The sequence below is a fragment of the Phaethon lepturus genome, unplaced genomic scaffold (assembly GCF_000687285.1).
Source record: "Phaethon lepturus isolate BGI_N335 unplaced genomic scaffold, ASM68728v1 scaffold22995, whole genome shotgun sequence".
NCBI lineage: Eukaryota > Metazoa > Chordata > Aves > Phaethontiformes > Phaethontidae > Phaethon > Phaethon lepturus.
In genome coordinates this window covers 60873-78430 of record NW_010541521.1, presented here as the reverse complement: position 1 = coordinate 78430, position 17558 = coordinate 60873, and the positions used below count along the sequence as shown (strand labels likewise).

At 36.8% G+C, this 17558-nt stretch overlaps 1 protein-coding gene across 1 annotated transcript in view; it reads right to left on the bottom strand.

The window, feature by feature from the left end:
• Nucleotides 1–3365: 3365 nt before the first annotated feature.
• The window catches only part of RAB22A (RAB22A, member RAS oncogene family), a 16125-nt gene continuing 1932 nt past the window's right edge, over nt 3366–17558 (bottom strand). The window contains exons 2-7 of the mRNA XM_010287767.1: nt 17399–17478; nt 12394–12475; nt 8251–8322; nt 8034–8140; nt 6096–6205; nt 3366–4729 (exon numbers count right to left, since the gene is read on the bottom strand). Of these exons, the coding sequence (XP_010286069.1) occupies nt 4632–4729; nt 6096–6205; nt 8034–8140; nt 8251–8322; nt 12394–12475; nt 17399–17478 (549 nt within the window). The 3' untranslated portion in view covers nt 3366–4631. The remainder of the gene's footprint in view (nt 4730–6095; nt 6206–8033; nt 8141–8250; nt 8323–12393; nt 12476–17398; nt 17479–17558) is intronic.

The following is a 17558-nucleotide window of genomic DNA, read 5'->3' as shown; positions in this document are numbered from 1 at the left end:
AGATTTTTAGAAGCTTAGTTCCAAAGCACACAATTCTTCTGCTTCAAGTAACTGAGTCATGGCATACAAACAGTCTCAGGTTGCTGTAGAACAACTTCCTGCTAAAAAAGTTAAGAAAGTTTATCCTAATCTCTTGTCCATGAACAGAGGAACAACCTCTTTTTTTAGAGGTTTAAAGCATTTAAGAGATGCATAAAGCTTTTTAGAAAATAGGCAGTGTAGAAGCTTAAGTCAGTGAATTATTCAGATTCTCCTCATGTTTGAAATTATTTTTTCTACTTCCATGTACCTGTTGCTGCTCGTAAGTGAGGTTTGCTACAGGTGACTAGCTACATAGTTCAGCTTCTGTCCTGTAAATATCAATTCCCAAGATAGTCTTTGCAGATTGCTGACATAGCACACCACAAATAGACTATATAAAGACTTTCACAAGAAAGTCATTCAAACATCACTGATAAAGTTTCCTTTTACAACTAATATTCAATATGTTATACTGGAAATTAACACTAACGTTAATGAATAATTTAGAATTAATATTGTAACAAAAATCTTGTTGAGGCCAAGTTTTAAACCAAGACACTCAGCCTGAATTATATTTTGATAATTAAAATGAAGTTTTAACCATGAATGTAGACAGCTCCCAATGAATCCCACACCTCTCAACCAGGTTAAAGGATTAGACTTCCAAATCAGTAAGTAGACATTGTCTCCTCACCTCTTCCCAAGTATGTAAATAATCTTTCTTGAACAGGCTGGTAGCATTACATTGATGTTGTGTACACCAACACATCAAAGACTCAAGTTCGTGTAAAACGCCCCTCTGAACTATTAACTGTCTGATTCTGTAGCACTTAAAGGAAGGGTCTCCAATGTCAGTAGGGATTTGAAGTGCAACAATCTGTGTTGTTTCAACATTGATCTAGTAAAATAAATGAAGTCTTTACCTTCTTGGCAACAGCAAAAGTTGTTAGAAACTTTTCAAATCACCTATTACAATTTTCAGCAGTTGGACCACTAAATGCTTCTGTTATTAAATATAAGCTTCCAGATTTCACCTATTCAGACATTTATTATGCCAGTTCTCAGCATTTATAGAAATTATACTACAAAACTACCTACAACACAGATCAAGTGCCTGAAAAGTCAGCTAAGAGACTGTCATCATTTAGAGGGTCGGATGAAAACAATATCTAAAACTTGGGGAGCACATTTAAGTTGCTCCAAAGAACTAAACATTTATCAAATGGTATTTTTGTACAAATGTATAACAAGATAGATTTGTGGGAAAGAATTGGTATTATTTAGAAGTTGAAATAGTCCTATTCTGTCAGTTAAAAAGTGCTCTGGATGCATGATATGACATGCACCCTTGTTACATTTTTACATACATGATACTTTACCCTTCTGCGCTTGCTCTGCAACAATTAATTCCCTTTCAGAGTATCCAAAAGTCTAGTCTCTATGATGAGCTCCATTCATTAAACAGAAAGGCATAGTGGAATAAAACTTCAGTCCTGAGCTTTTTCAACAACTTCTTAACAGAAAAAGAGTTATTAAAAATTTAGTTGGAATGGTTGACAATCAGCACTCCAAGGCTAATGTATCTCCAAATAAAGAAGCTATGTTAGGACAAAATACAATCAATTTCAGCAAGGCTAGTGCAAGAAGAAAGCAGATGGCCTAACAAATTATTAATACAGAAGAAACCTTTTTCCTCCAACAAAAATGAAACAATGAACATGTTTATTCATCTCATCCAGGGAAGACTGCATTCCGGCTTTCAGCTAGGGCCAACTGATCAATAAACAGTTATCTTGTCTCAAAAGAATTTACATCAACAGTCTGTCATTTTAAATAGGCATGTCTTAAAAAGCAGCCTCACTTCAGGGTTCGTGTTCGTGAACACTGGCTATTTCCATGTTTTCATTCACTGCAGTCATTCAAGATCTGAACTGCAAAAAGGATATGAGGTATGCTGGCATTCCACTCAGATTGGTAACAGAACAAAAGGGGTCTGAGGCATTAAGACTTAGCTGTATTTGAGAAGGGACATAGGTGCTGCTTCTTCAGTGTTTTGGGGTGTGTTTTTTTTGTTTGCTAGACATGAAAATTAGACTTTAGAAACAAACAAATAAATGAAGACAGATCAGAAAGCAGCTCTCAAAGATTTGCCAAGATAGATGATCTCTCCCCTGACTGGCAAGAACCACAGTAATCTCAATACTAGCCTGGGTCTCAGTATTGCCTAGAGTCCAGTATTTTCTTCTCAAGTCAGTAAATCTTGGATAAATACTATTAAACCGTTTTTGTTACCTCACTGAGAAACAGATTTAAATTCCACTTTTACCACATGTTAACAGGCAATAATAATTTGTAGTCTGAAATTCCTTTTTCTACTAATCTGCATGAAAGATATTCCCAATTTATGTGAGACTTTCCTTGTCCTACTGTGATCTTTCCAAGTTCAAGAATTTCCACATTTATTACTAAGCAACTTTAATAAAGGCAGTATTTTCTGTATCACAGTTAAGATACTAAAGCACCTGGTATCTTGGTATAGAACAGACTTCTGAAGCACTGTGAACACAAAATGTTTTAAAAACCTAGTTGAATTAGATAACCACACAATTTATTTTTTAAAAATTTGCCGGGAGTAAGAATTGAGATATTTCAAAGAAATTATGGATTTCCATGACTGCCACTGTTCAAGTTCTACGTTTAATTGCTAACCTGCTTTTTTATAATGAAAAAAACGTCCAAAAGCAAGCTTACTCAACTATGAGATGCTTTGTGAAGGACCAATGTTTCAAAGGGGTCCAAACAGCCTTCATTTGATGAAGATATACTTCTTGGGCTCTCTGTAAGCACGTAGCCTGTACAACTGTGGCAAAGAAGTCATAACTGACAATATAGAGTAAGTAAAGGGTATGATAAAAATGTAGTAACCGAATTTCAATACAACATACTGACCCATTCAAAGTCTCACTGTAATAGTTCACCTGTTCTGCTCCAGAATAGCTCTACAAGAACCTTCACTAGTACAACCTAATCTGAAGTACAAGTCTTTTCATTTCTTACTAACTTTTCTACATTTCCTTCAGAGAAAATACTTGAGATGATAGAAAACCAGATTACAAACAAATAATAGGCACTATCAACATGACCTCATTTTAATACTAAAGCTAAACAGCGATTTTAGTATATACTCAAGTCTATTAAGCTGTTTTGTCAAAAGTATAAAGTCTCTCACTAGTGCTGGTGAGAAAGTAAAAATAAATAAAATAGCACAAGTGGGTATGTTCAACCTATAGTTTAATTGAAAGCATACTAAAACCAACCCAGTATAAGCTAGACACTGATTTGCTAAAAACCCTCACAGATGAAAAAGCCCAGGAACCAAGAGGTAATGATCTACATTACCACATGTCTTAAGGTTACTTCCGATTCGTATTTTTGTGCCCAAACCAGGAAAGACTGGGTGCACCACAGTTGAAAACTTATTTAACTGACAGACCTCACGCTGCACCAACAGCATTCTCTATTGGCCCTTTCAATAGACTGAACAAGAAAGAATTTCAGTCTGCTTCTGGATGAACTCACAGTGACAATACCTAAAATACAGGAGAAACAACCTGACGGCAATTCCCCAGGAGTTTATCCATAGGTGTGGAATGGAAGGAGTGTATAAGATTGCATTATTTTTTACTGCTTTTACATAATTTATAATACTTTAAACACTGGTCTCATAAATATAATATGAATACTTTACACATGCCAAGCAATTAAAACCTTTCCCCAACACCTTTTAAGTCTTATCAGAACTACTGGCAGCATCTGTTGACAGCATCTGTTTTTAGTCAGTAACCATTTAATTTAGTCAGAACTACAGATAGGTTTTCTTCAACCAACATCTTAATATCAAAAAACTTGTAGGAACAAAAAGACGGCTGTAAGCATATCAGTTTGTCTTAAAGTGATTAAAGTCAGCATGAAAAGAAGATTGTCTGTGATTTAAGATCTGTTGCTTGTGTCCCCACCCCTGGTGCATATAATCTTTAAATAAAAAGTGCAAATGGGATTTGGGGACTGGATGGACTGATTTGCCTACTGTTTGTCTTCAGTTGCTTATTCTGTAGCCACCTCACATCAACTGTCCCGTCGTACTTTGGATTAGCTACAATTAAATTTAAAATAAGGCTCACTGAAGAAAAAGAAGAAATGATATATAACTTCCAGACTCCTCCTACCCCTAAGTCCCACAAAAGTGCTCATTTCCCTTTAAAAAAAAAAACACAAACACAAACCTAAATTCTTGATTACAAAACTATTAAACATTTCAGTTCTACCATCCATATAGTGACCTTCCTTTCAAGCAAGGCCAAAAGAGTGATGGTGGATTCCCTTTGAATGCAAGATACACTACACTTTTCGTAAGTGGACAGGCTGACATTACGATTGCAGTCTTTTCTGCGAGTGTACAGATGTCAGATGAACTGGTCCATTTCTGTGGGACCTTGGGTGTATGAACACCAGCAGATAAAGATCTAAGACTGATAATATAAACCCAACATGAACTATTAACTTCCAAGACCACCTACTGTATAAACAAGTCTGATTTTCTAAGGGATCAGTCAACAGCAGCTGCGCTTCGTCACCGATGGCTGTCTTCTAAGTTTGAAGCCCTTACCACTAGACGGGGGGTTGGTGTCAGTTGATGGAATTCTGCGACCTACAAGGAGGCAGGAAAAAATTTACAGCAAACATCGTACTTGAAACAAATGCTAAGCATTCAGTGTATGTTTTGTATACAAAAATGCATCTTCAGTCAGACATTAATGACAACATTCCTACATAACAGAAGGATGGCTGTTAACAGTCTATGTCTGTAAGAGGTATGGTTCCACAAAAGAGTAGACACAGTTTTCAGCTAATTTTGCAGCATATACGCTTCAGATTAGTCTAGACTTGGAGAGCTAAGCTACAAAAGCACCCAGAGAATATACTCTGCAGGATCCAATACCACCTGGAATATCCTCATTGAAAACTACCACCTTGACCTGTATTTCCACAGCAGATCACCTGCATTGGGCTTAGCACAGAAGTGCTTGTAAAGATAGCTGCTTCAGTCATCTAATCGGTCTTTAAGATTGACTATTCCTGGTTGAGTATTCTTTTCTGAAGAAGATTTATGATTTCTTCTTTCCATAGTTTATTCAAGATCAATTTTAGAGAGCAACTATTAAATCAGTAAATCAAGAAGCTAATCTACAGCACATACTTCTTACATCAGTTTCAATATGTTCAACTGCTTAAAAAAAAAGAGTCCTTAAGTCTAATGTTTCTGTAGTTATTCAAAGCTAACCTGCAGTGCGCACACAAAAATGGATTGCTGTTTGTCCTCTTTTCACAAACAGGCTGCAATACCTGCACATTGGTACTGCTGCCTGAAACACATCCTGCAAATAGTATTGCATGGAATTCACTTTAGCATGTTTTCTGCTTTTCATTCACACAAAAAAATTTGTCATTGTTATCCCTGTGATGAATGAGACAGAAAGGATTTGCAGTTTAATTAAAAAACCTCAAGGTATCACAAAAATACTTGGGGAAAATGTACACACAATAGTTGTTATTTCACAGGCAGAAATCTGGCATTTATGAATTCTTACATGTTTGAAAATGCATTGTTTTAGACCAAGTACAAACACTAAGAGTGAGAACTTTATTCCTTTTCTCAGCTGTATAAAGTTTGGATCTTCCTCATGCCATTTCCTTTCCCTCCTATAACCTTGGAACTACTAATTAAAACATTCAGTAACAGACACAGTAAGATGACACTGACTTCTGACATGAGTGCCCTGCTTGCTATTTATCCAGCAGCATCACAGTAGGCCTAAAATTTCTAGAAGGAATATTTAGAGGTCATTAGATGTCAAAAAATTTATACAGCTCATTTTGCAGTTTGTATTCATGTCTAATTGTAATAAATTTAAGTCAGTGTACTCTCACCTAAATAGCACAGAAACTAATAAAGTAATCAAATTGCTACTTGAACTTCTTTCAGAAGAAAGCACATTAACTGTTTAAATACTTACTAATTTCTATAAAGAGTTCATTAATGTTTATTGCATTTTTCGCACTTGTCTCTACAAATATTGCATGAATGGAATCTGCATAGTCTTTAGCATCTTTTTCCATGACTTCTCTGGAAAAACAAAGCAAAGAAAAAAAAGTAAATGCAAAAAAACCATTATTGAAAGTCTTAAAGGATAGACTAACCTTTTAAGTGTCTCATTAAATGAGTATTTTGTATTTTACCTGTTTAGCATCACAGTGCTCCCTCCTTCCTGAAGCTGATGCTCATTCTTTACTCTATGCTGTCTCCCTGCCTTGAGGTATGAGCATCATTGAAGCACAATCATAAACTAAACAAGGCCTTAATCCATCTGACAACGTTACAGTGGAGTTTGTTTCTTTAGTGCTCTAAGTGTAGGTCTGCAATCAATCATTAGGGGGTGCTTTATTCTTCACACACAGAACAGTTTTAGATGTACTGAGAGTATCCTAAAACATTAGTTCTGTTAATCCAGTGGATTTCCTACAGCTGTTTACAAAACCAAGTATCTCACAACACTGCACAGATCATTAGTATAGCATTTAGTTTACAGGAAGCATGAAGACATAGCTATAAACAGAAGCATATTAGACTGAGCACACAACAAAGCCAAAAAGTGAAAGTTATTCTGCACCCCTAAGGAAGCAAGTCAATAATATCGTTTCCTTAAACACGAAGAAAAACAAACCCCAATAGCAGGACTATATGTTGTACCTTTTTCCATACAATTTCTAGAACACATAGGCTGCTTCCAGTGACAAGGGACTTAGGATATCAAAAGCACAGACTTTGGATCAGTGACTCAAATATTGCCTCTGACTGAAGTACAAGGAATCTTGCTCATTAGCTTGAATAGCAATGTTTACATCATTTATTATGCCACCTAAGCACCAAGAAATAAGCATGTGAGACAATACTGCATGCCTTGTATTTGTCTTCTAAGTAATTTTATGCCGTATTTCCTTCAAGAGACATGCTACTTCTAACACAGGTTATCAGAGCTTACTAGATAACTGCTATTTATTAACAAATTTTAGAACTATACTAAAAAACAACTTTGCAGTCGTTCTTTAAACAAATAACGATCTGGCTCCTTTGAGACACCAGCTGTGGTACCTTTTCCAATGAAATCTAAAACCAAGAAGTTTGCACACACCCTCTTTATGAATTTTGACTTGTTTAACCAGGACATCAATAGAAAAGGGCTTCTTTCGTTTTTAGCACAGGCCTTCTTGGAAGTTTGGCTATTCATAAAGTTTCTCAAGAACATCTCCCTGCTCCCTGCAACTATTTCAGCTACAGCCAATTCCACCCCAATATTTAAGCAGGGAAGGCAGGCACCTGAACAAGCAAGTCAGAAAAACCTACACAATGCTTTCCAACAGGCTTGACGTTTTTCCTAACAAAATGAGGTGCTATGGACTGACAGGGGTACTTCTTCTAAAGTGAAGTAAACAGCTTGTATTACACTGTAGTTTCACAGGCAGTTTCAGCTTGTGTAACTTGGCACTGCCGCCTGAAAAGGTAATCCTGTCTCCCTGTAAACTGCTCATTCCTAACCCTGCTATCCCACCTCTGTCATGCCAGCAAGCGTTCATGGTGTGAGCAACATAAATACACTTGGATCAGTTTTCCTTTTTTTAAATGGTTAGTTTTAACTTGGATCCATTTTACAGCCTGATTTACTGTCCAATCACACACGTACTCACACAAACACAGGCGAGGAAGTGGTAAAGACTGTCCAAGGGCAGACTACCCAAATCTTCTGACAGTAGAAACAGCTCAGACCCCTTGTGAAACTTCAATGCTAGTACAAAACAGCTTAAATTGCCCTGTATCTTTCACCTGCTCTGAAATCTTAAAATATTTAGCACTATGAACTTAGGTGAAAACATATGAATGGTCAACGGTTATTTACCTTACGTCATTTAGATCACACTTATTTCCTGCAATAGCTACAACAATGTTTGGTGGTCCATGCTGCCGAAGCTCTTTAACCCAGTTCTTTAATGTTGAGAAAGTTTCCTGATGTAGAAAAAGAAAAAAAAATAACAGAAGGAATAAAGAATCAGAACTGGTGCATGACACAAAAAACCCCAGAAATTATAATGATGGGTCAAGGTAAAATTTCTTACCTCTTTTGTGATGTCATACACTATAATGGCTGCTGCTGACCCTCTGTAATACATTGGGGCTAAAGCACGAAACTGAAAAAGACACCATAAATTATGAATCTGATCTTCCACTGACTTCCATGATTTCTTTCTTACTACTAAAGAAAGTGAAAATTAGCTTTAAAGTTCACATGAGTGGAAAACTTTTCTTTACAATTACAGAGAGTCTGTGCAGTAGGGTACATAAACTTCCATGAAATTATTGTTTTAAAGGCCAACCAATAAATAATCAGCAGCACACCTATTGCAAAAAGTAGGAAGCCAAACTTGACCTTATTTTGACTAGATTAGAATCTCTCATTTAAAAGACTGTAGGTTATACAGAGACACAAACACCCAGGATATATGTTCAACTTTAAACACTGCGCAATGGGAAACAGTCAAAACTGAACTTGCTTCTTCCTCTTTAAGACACTCATGCTTTTGGACAAAAGGTAATTTCAAGAAAACTAGCATACATTACTGCTGATCTGAAATGTTCAGAAGTTGGTGTCAACCTCTAGCCCCATGGACCAGTCATGGCACTCATAAATGCCAGAAACGTTGGTTTCTTCATAATCTAACTTATGACTTCAGGGATTTCGCTTAAGTTTTTCTTCAAAACTCCGAAGTTAGAAGCACATTTAAAACTAAAAACTGCGAAAGCCCTCAACTATGTGACCTGCTGCAAATAGAACTTTAAGGAACATGCTAGATAGTAAAAGGCTACATTAATTTTATTGTCATTTTCAGAATTAAATCTATAGCAGGCATATTTGGTTGGTAGTGCATTTGCAGGGTATAAGCCAGGCCTGTGTCTTTGCATAGGCAGACTGTTACGAACCCAGGACTGAAAAAAATCTGATAGTCCACAAGATTGAGTCGCATCAGAAGTATCAATCAAGCATTCTTAAAAACAGTATGATATTCTGCCAATTCAAAAAGAACCAGACACCTAATCTAACAAGCAAAACTCTTAGTCAAAGCACGGAGTAAACTGCATGTACTGCTCTGATATAAGCATATGTGATTTGGAGCTTTTATGCATCTTATTACTCAGGGTAAAATTATGAATAGAATACAGTTTTTCCTAAAGGCTTACTTGGTTCCAATAAAATACCAATTTCCTTTTACTTAATACAGTTCAATTGAGAGCAGCATTATAAATCATAAAAATCTTGCTATGAAGCAGAATTCCAGACCATTTACATTTGGCTCTCAAATTCTGTTTTGAAAACAGGATTTTGAACACAAAGTTCAGAATATAAAAATATTTAATAGTGAGAAAGGGAAACATGGGCAGGTATTCAGTTCATATTGGGACATAATTCCTTTCTTCCTCCCAAGTACTAAAATGTAAAGGGAAACATATTTGGTAAACCACCACTTGGACTGGTTGCAACCTGGCTTTTTGATTATTTGACTATTTACCTTGGGAATAAACCAACTTTCACTTGCTGATTTTCTATTACTCTCATTTCCTGCCTGCTAACACTTAGATACTTTTTTCCACCTAAGAGCAGTCGGCAGATAAAATACATGAACAAAACAGATGTTACCAGAAACACTGATTTTTCCTTTTGCTATTTTTCCAAAGACTTCAGCTTGCCCTCCAGCCTCCAATTTGCGTTTTGACAGAATTAAGGCAACATAATGTAATTATCTGGAGAAACTGTCAAAATTGTTAGGTAAGAAGGCAAAAATCCTAATTGTTCTAATTAATCTCCTATCAACTTTACTCAGGGTATTAAAAATGAGAGAAGAAATAAGGCATGTGTGTGGAGGGAAATGAGTTGTGTGAAGTGAATTAGTGCATGTTTCCACCTTTGGAGTGATGCTAGCCAGCCGCTCCCTGAAGCCATCTAGAACAGGTTGCCCAGTGTAGTGCAGAACTATTTGCTGCTGGGCTTTCGAAATGGAAAACAGCAAAAAAATTCCTCAAGAAGCCAGGACTACGAATTCTGTGCATTACGCATTTAGCTCAGCAGAGACATTTTAGTTCCAAGAACGGTGTGGCCATTTTTGGTATTCCAGATCACTCTGGAGGGGATCCCTTCCATAACTGTCAGTTGCATTGCACGACCAGAAAACTGTATTACAGATTTCAGGGCAAGGCAGGTACACAAACCATTTGTGACTAGCAGTAAGTGATAGTGCCGTTCTGTTTTGGAAAAAGAAACATCTATGAAAATACTGGCATCATTTCAAAGTAAATATCCTTGCTCCCATTTCACTGGTTTCCTTGCATATATTGGGGCCTCACAGTGACTTCTCTCAGGTCTGGAACATAAGCTTCACAGATATCACAGATCTTGGGTCAGAGTCCAGGTAAGACATATTGCCCTTTTTGATTTCAATAAAGATATCATGCAACTTGTATGGAAGAAAATTAAAGAGGTGTCACTCAAAGTCTGAAAACATAAAGTCAAGGAACATGCTAGTCACGTTACAGAGATGCCTCCTCAGATTGTAGTGCGCTGAATCCAAATTACAGCGTTCTCCCATTGCTTGCAAACACAGTTAAAGTGAACAGGATGGAATGCTAATATGTAATGGATGTTTCCTGCCAAGCTGTGGCAGGAGTGTTTAGAAAGCCTTCTATTTAAGAGTACCAGCCTCTCAAAATCCATACTCTACCTCTCAGAAGACTCACATTCCAGCATGAACATTTCAGAACAGGCTAGGATGTTCATTTAAGACAAATTACACCAAATGCTGACTGACTACTATTAATGGAAGGACTCTGATATTTCTGTTAACATAGATACTATTGGGCATATCCCTGGGCCATATCCCTGACAACATAAGTTTGCTTTATATGGTGCTGCCAGAAGGAAATAAATTGTTATTCAAAATCTAGAGCACTGAAATGCAGGACAAATACACTTGAGATACTTCCTAGCCATCAAGGCTGTTATCACGATAAAAAGCTAGGAAGTCAGTTCCACCAGGACTCCAAAAGGTCAAGCGACCGCACAGGGATGACTGAGCCTTTACAAGTTTGGGTTTTTTCTTTTGTTTTTGGCAGTGGTGGGGTTCTTTTGTTTTGGGGTTTTTTACTTGGGCTCTCTGTTTCTTGAGACAATCCTGAAAAATAGTACAACTGTATTTGCCAATTATTGTCCTAAAGTAATAACCCAATCTGATCAAACCAACTCTTACTGGAGACAGTTCTGGTGTCTACCTTTGTTACAGTTACCTCGCATCCTAAATAAACTCATCATGAACAACTGACAGTTGCCAGTAGTTAACAGCCAAAACACTGCAAGAATAAGCACTGTTAATACAACTACCATAATTTCTATCACTGTTACTAGTAATCAATAAACAAGCAAGTTAACTAGGATTTTAAAGGAAAACTGTGCTAAGTAAAAAATAATGCAGATTAATTAACTATGATTTCATTTGACTAGTCATTTTCTTGAAAGCTCTTCTTGTCTCCCCTCAGAACTCTGCAGGCTGCAGAGATCAAAACCCCAAACTACCAATTAAAATTTACATTTCAAAATAGATTTCTTGATCTAGCTTCTAACACTATCAGATTTGAGAAGAAACTTCACAAAAGTTATCACCCATAACATTTCTTGAAACACTGCTGTTGAATGCCTAAACCCACATCCTACTCACATTAATCACCCTAACCCCAAAAGTAATTAAGAATGTGTTAGCAGTTGTATATTTTTCCAGAATCAGGGCCTTACTTGTACTATGAAACATGACCATTCATTTCACTTGGATTCTCATGTTGCCAGTCACACTGTCTACAAATACTGCAGTGCAGTGTTTAAAACTCTACTATAGAAATGGTACTAGAGCCAGCTGCTGGCTTCCCCCTCCCCACCTAATTTTCTTTTGGCACTCCCTTTCAGTCAATCTAAATCCAGTCTTTTGTTTTATAAGCTCCTCTTCTTAGGTAATCATCCTTAACTTTGTACTTTAACCATGATAACAATAAAAAAATAAAAACATATTTACAGCACCCATATCTTGATAGAAACCTGCATAAAAACAAATGTTCTAACAGATATTCATAAAACCAGATCACATTGTAACTTTCAGAGGTGGGGCTGAAAAGCAACCCAAACTCTAGCCAGGACTATCAGAACAGATATTGATTCTACTTACCCGCTCCTGTCCAGCTGTATCCCAAATTAGAAATTTATGCAGCTCATTTTGATACTGTACAGTCTTGGTCATAAATGAGGCTCTGGGGAAAAAAAAAATTACAGCTTATGCTTTTCAGGATATAAATACATTATTAGAACATTACCACCATGAACTTTTAAAAAGGTTTACATTCTAATAGAAGTGCTTCCCACCTCCCATAAAACCAATGAAGATCTTCATACATAAAGGCTGAAATTAATGAGGCAAAAGGCCTCAGAGGATGACATTTCCTTTCAGAGAATGAAATTCATCCAAAAAAATAGAAGGAACATGAATGCAAATTAGAAGCTTTTATTGTGCATAGTCTTTTGATAAAAACAAATCAGAAAGATCAGCCTTTTTAACAAGATTCATCCTAAGTGGAAGAATCACCACAGCAAATCACTTAAGTGTATACTGGAAACTTCTGGAGGGAAAAAGATCAAATCCTTTCCCTTTGCATCAGCTTTTTCTATCCCTGTACTAACATTCAGATAAATGCTGGTAAGTCCATATTTCGGAATAAAATATGGAAGATTCGTATCACTCTTGGTAGGTGTTAAAAGAACAGAGAAATCAATAATGAGTTGTTGCACTCCATACAGCTCCCAAATCCTGTCTGTCATGATATGCTTCAGTCTGCACGGGCTCTTGCACTTCCAGAAGACAAAGAAGTCTCTTCCTATGCTCCAGCTGCCCCCTCAAGTTCTAGATGTTTTACAGTAAAATATTGCAAAACATTGTAAAGTACTTCCATGCTTTACATGAATCACTGTATTTCCCACAAGAACAGGAATTCAGAGACCTAATCTTTTGCAAGAGGGAGTTCTTTGCTATATCTATTACCTGTAGGCACATTTTTTACTAGAAAACACACACTGAATTCATGTCCTTGTAGAATAGGAACTACAGATGCCATAATTCTTTTAAGCATATGAGATCCTATGTTATGATCTTGAACACCTTTTGTATGCCTAATTACTGTCACTTGAAAATATTGCAGACTTCCAAACTTGTTCTACTGTCAGTTTTGGACAGGATGCAGGATAGGATGCTGGAAGTGGCCTGTACTGGAGCTTCTTGCAGTACACTAAGCTTGCTATACATTCAAAGTCAGAGAACAAGAGTCTGTCAGCATGATCACCAACATTAAATACCAGAGTCCAAGACTCTGAACTTCAGTTCATCTTGGATCTTAAGTACCACCAAGGCATAGATTTTAATGATGTCCATGACATTTTTGTAGTTAGTATCACTGGAGTCTTAGACATATGTCAATGCTATAGGAGGACAACACAGCTATCTATATTTACAATAAAGAAAAGGAACAATTACACAATGCTTTCCACTGTTAAGAGGTAACCTCCCCATTCCTTAAGCTTAGATGTTTGCCAAATAGTACATCAATCTCCAAAGTTGATTACTCTTAAGAAGCCAAATATAAGGTTGCAGCATCCCTAGAAAGAGTCTAACTGCAGTGCATGTCACCACAGTTAACCAGATTATGTATTTTAGCAATGAGTAATAGAAAATAAAGCGATAGGAGTATCTGTTGTAAAGCACAAAGACTTCCACTTCCTTAAGACTGCTACAAATTAAGCATTAATTCTGAATTCTCTGGCCAATACGGGAACAATTTCCTAAATCACAGGTTCTCACTGAAAATTTATCTTACTCAGTTCTATAAACTGAAACATTCCTGTACAGTCAATTTGAACTAAACAGCTGTGTTGCTCTAACTCATATCACAACTAAATATACCAAACGGTAGCTGAGAGAGTTTAAAGAGAGTAGCGTTTAGAGATTAAACGCTACTTGAAATTCTTTGACAAGTGGAAGCTTTCATTGTGACAGATGTCAATTAAAAAACCCCAACAAACAAAAAGAGAACAAACAGTTCAAAGACAAACCACTTTGGGTCAACAAAAGCCTCCAAACTAGAGGTATCCTCAAGGACTTTTAGCAAGAAAGCAGGCATTATCCCTACTAAATTTCCTGGCTGCTTCTCTCACCCAAGTGGGATTATGTAATTATGTGAACAAGATGCACCTGAAAGTAATTTTATACTCATTCATAACTTCTTTTTGATGCTATAATGAAAGACTATTCTGCAGTACCTAGAGAAATATGCTGGTTAGGCAAAGCAGAATGTGTCCTCAGCATCCTGAGAGGGCTTCTGCAGCTGCCTGTATTTGAACCCAAATGATGAACAGTCATGACAACAAAGTATGATCGCTCAGAGAATTCTAAGAGGAATGGTAACAGGACAGGAACCATAAGATTCTCTCTCATGAACTCAAAAACCCAGAAGTAAACATAGAAGCATTCTCAGCTTCAGTTTTGCAAGCTGCTTAAAACTCCTCTCTAATAATTACTTCATTCTTTCTACCTCCTAGTCTCAATTAGGAAATAAAAACAAAATCTAGAAAGTTTCAAAATTAATTTGCCTAAAATTTTGGGACTGTATGTTACTGGAGCTTCACACACTCCTCCATTTGGGCAAGTTCCGATTCATTTATACTACTACAGCAAACTACCAAGATACCAAGTCCTCAGAGCAATGAATGATTTTAAGATGAAAAGATACAGATTTGTAGTCCGTCACTTCAAGAAAGTACACTAATCCCAGTATTGTCGTTAAACCCATGAAGACAAATTCTATTCTACACATTAGCCTCATTACCACAATGGTTATCATCTTCTAACAGCACCTTAAGTTTCTACACGGTATCTGTTATAGACCTTTTCCTGGGAAGACATGTGCATGTGATCTCTTTGGGTTCCTGCCTTCAAACAGATAGGTACTACATTGAGAGGGGAAGAAATCAACCTACACACCACAGTCAGAAAACGACCAGATTAAAAGAAACTGACTTTGGAGGGAAGACAACAAGATTTAATGAAGTTATTCAAGTTTCAGCCCTTGCCTGGGAGGAAAGAAAAAAGAAAAAAACACCCACAAGACCCTCTCTGGAGTTTTCTCCAGACTGTAGAAAATTCTACAGGATAGAAGCATCACAGATCACAATCTTTACCCTGCAGCTTTAGAGAGTCTTGCAAACATGCAGAGCCTAAAGCCATCAAGCACAGTATTTTAGAATTTGGAATCTGAAAGCAGACTTGAGGAGGCTGCAGTTCACATTTGATCAGAGACATAATGCAAATTCCATACTGGGTTACTCAAACATTTAACCCATGTAGCCTAGATGTGTGGTGATGTACGTATAACTACAGAACAGAGCATCCCAGCTAAATAAATAGGCACCTCTCATATTTGCAAAACCTAAGTCTGTGTTACCATACCTGGTCACCTACTAGACAAGCAGGCTTTAATCTTTTTTTTCCCTCTCCCCCAGGAACTGCATGCATGAACACAATGGGTAACTTTGGGCCACTGTAGATACTACCCATATTAGCCAACTGTTTAACAGACTGTTTCTAAAAGTATCTGATGACTAGGAATGAAGATGGATAACCAATTTCTCAAACACTTTGGGTAATAAGAAAAACAACTGAATCTTTCAATAGTATCCACTTGAAGAAGCAGCTTTGCTTGCAGTTGATACCACTATGGGCAGCAAGCCTAAACTTTCTATACAACCTGAAATTAAATGTTTAAGACAGCTTGCTCCCCTACTTAGCCAAACAGCAATATGACTACCATCTACATATCAGTTTCATGGTTCTCCAAAAAGAGCTTCTACTGTAGCTAATTTGACAGTAATTAAGAATGTTTAACCCTTGAAGATTTAAGAATACTTAGCAATCTCTCTCGAAGGCTACCTTTGTTAACAGGGAAATTTAAACAAAAGCATACTTCCTACAGAGTATCTTGCAATTTGATACCAGTATTTACACTCAAAAATAGAGGTGGGGAGTGTAGGGGAGAAGAGAGAGACCTACCAGGGGAACGACTTCTTTTTTTTTTATGAGGACAGGATGAGACACAGCTGATCTTTATCAGCAGGATCTTTTCTGGTCAAAGCTGTAGTACAGCCTGTGTGACACCTGAGACAGGAAGTTGCACTGACACCCCCCACATGCTTCTCAGCATCAAGTGAAGTCATGTCCTTCTGTAAGTAAAGAACTACTTCTGAGCAAAGCAGCCCATAAGACACTTGCAAAGCAAAAATGACACCAAAAGAAATAAAAAGATCCAACCACTCCAAGAATTCCTAATGCTCGCCCTTCCTTTGACCTATTTGAAGATTTGAGCTCACTAACATTGCTACTCTGAGGTGACAGCAATTGCATTAACAATTTCATCAGTTATTTACAAATGTGTGTATTGCATATAGATGAATGTTACAACTAATTCATGAAGAGAACTACAACCTGAATTAGTATTAGCTACCTTCAAAAACCTAGGAGACTTGTTATTGTACTTGACTCTTAAAAAAAAATTATGTAGTTGTGTTAAGAATTACATTTTTAAATTTCAAAGTAGTGCATGGGAAAAGCATGTTGTTCCTTCAACAGAAGCACCTATAGTGTAATTTATTAATAACCCAGGACTCCTAGTAGGACTTAGTTAGCTTAGATTCACAATACAAAATGGGTCCAGATCTTACACACGAAAATGGAAACTGCAGGAGTGCCAAATACATTCCTACGATGCCTAAGGTAGCTCATGAGCTAATTAATGCTGCAGTCATGTTTATTACCACATTTAGCTGCCACACATGGAGAATCCTCAACTGATCTATTCAGGAGGTACAAATATATATCCATACAATTTGGTTTTATTCTTGAATAAGTCACATTTACTTTATTTAGTTTCTTACCCTATTGTTGGGTTGATGTTGGGATCAAAGCTATCTTCCACAAATCTCCACACAATACTTGATTTGCCCACACCAGTGTCCTAAAAAAAGAACATAAACAGTTGAAAGAGACATTAGTTTCTACAAACAGATAGTTCTTTTTGTCCTCAAATCTTGTTTTATTCTTGAATAAGTCACATTTACTTTATTTAGTTTCTTACCCTATTGTTGGGTTGATGTTGGGATCAAAGCTATCTTCCACAAATCTCCACACAATACTTGATTTGCCCACACCAGTGTCCTAAAAAAAGAACATAAACAGTTGAAAGAGACATTAGTTTCTACAAACAGATAGTTCTTTTTGTCCTCAAATCTTGCAAT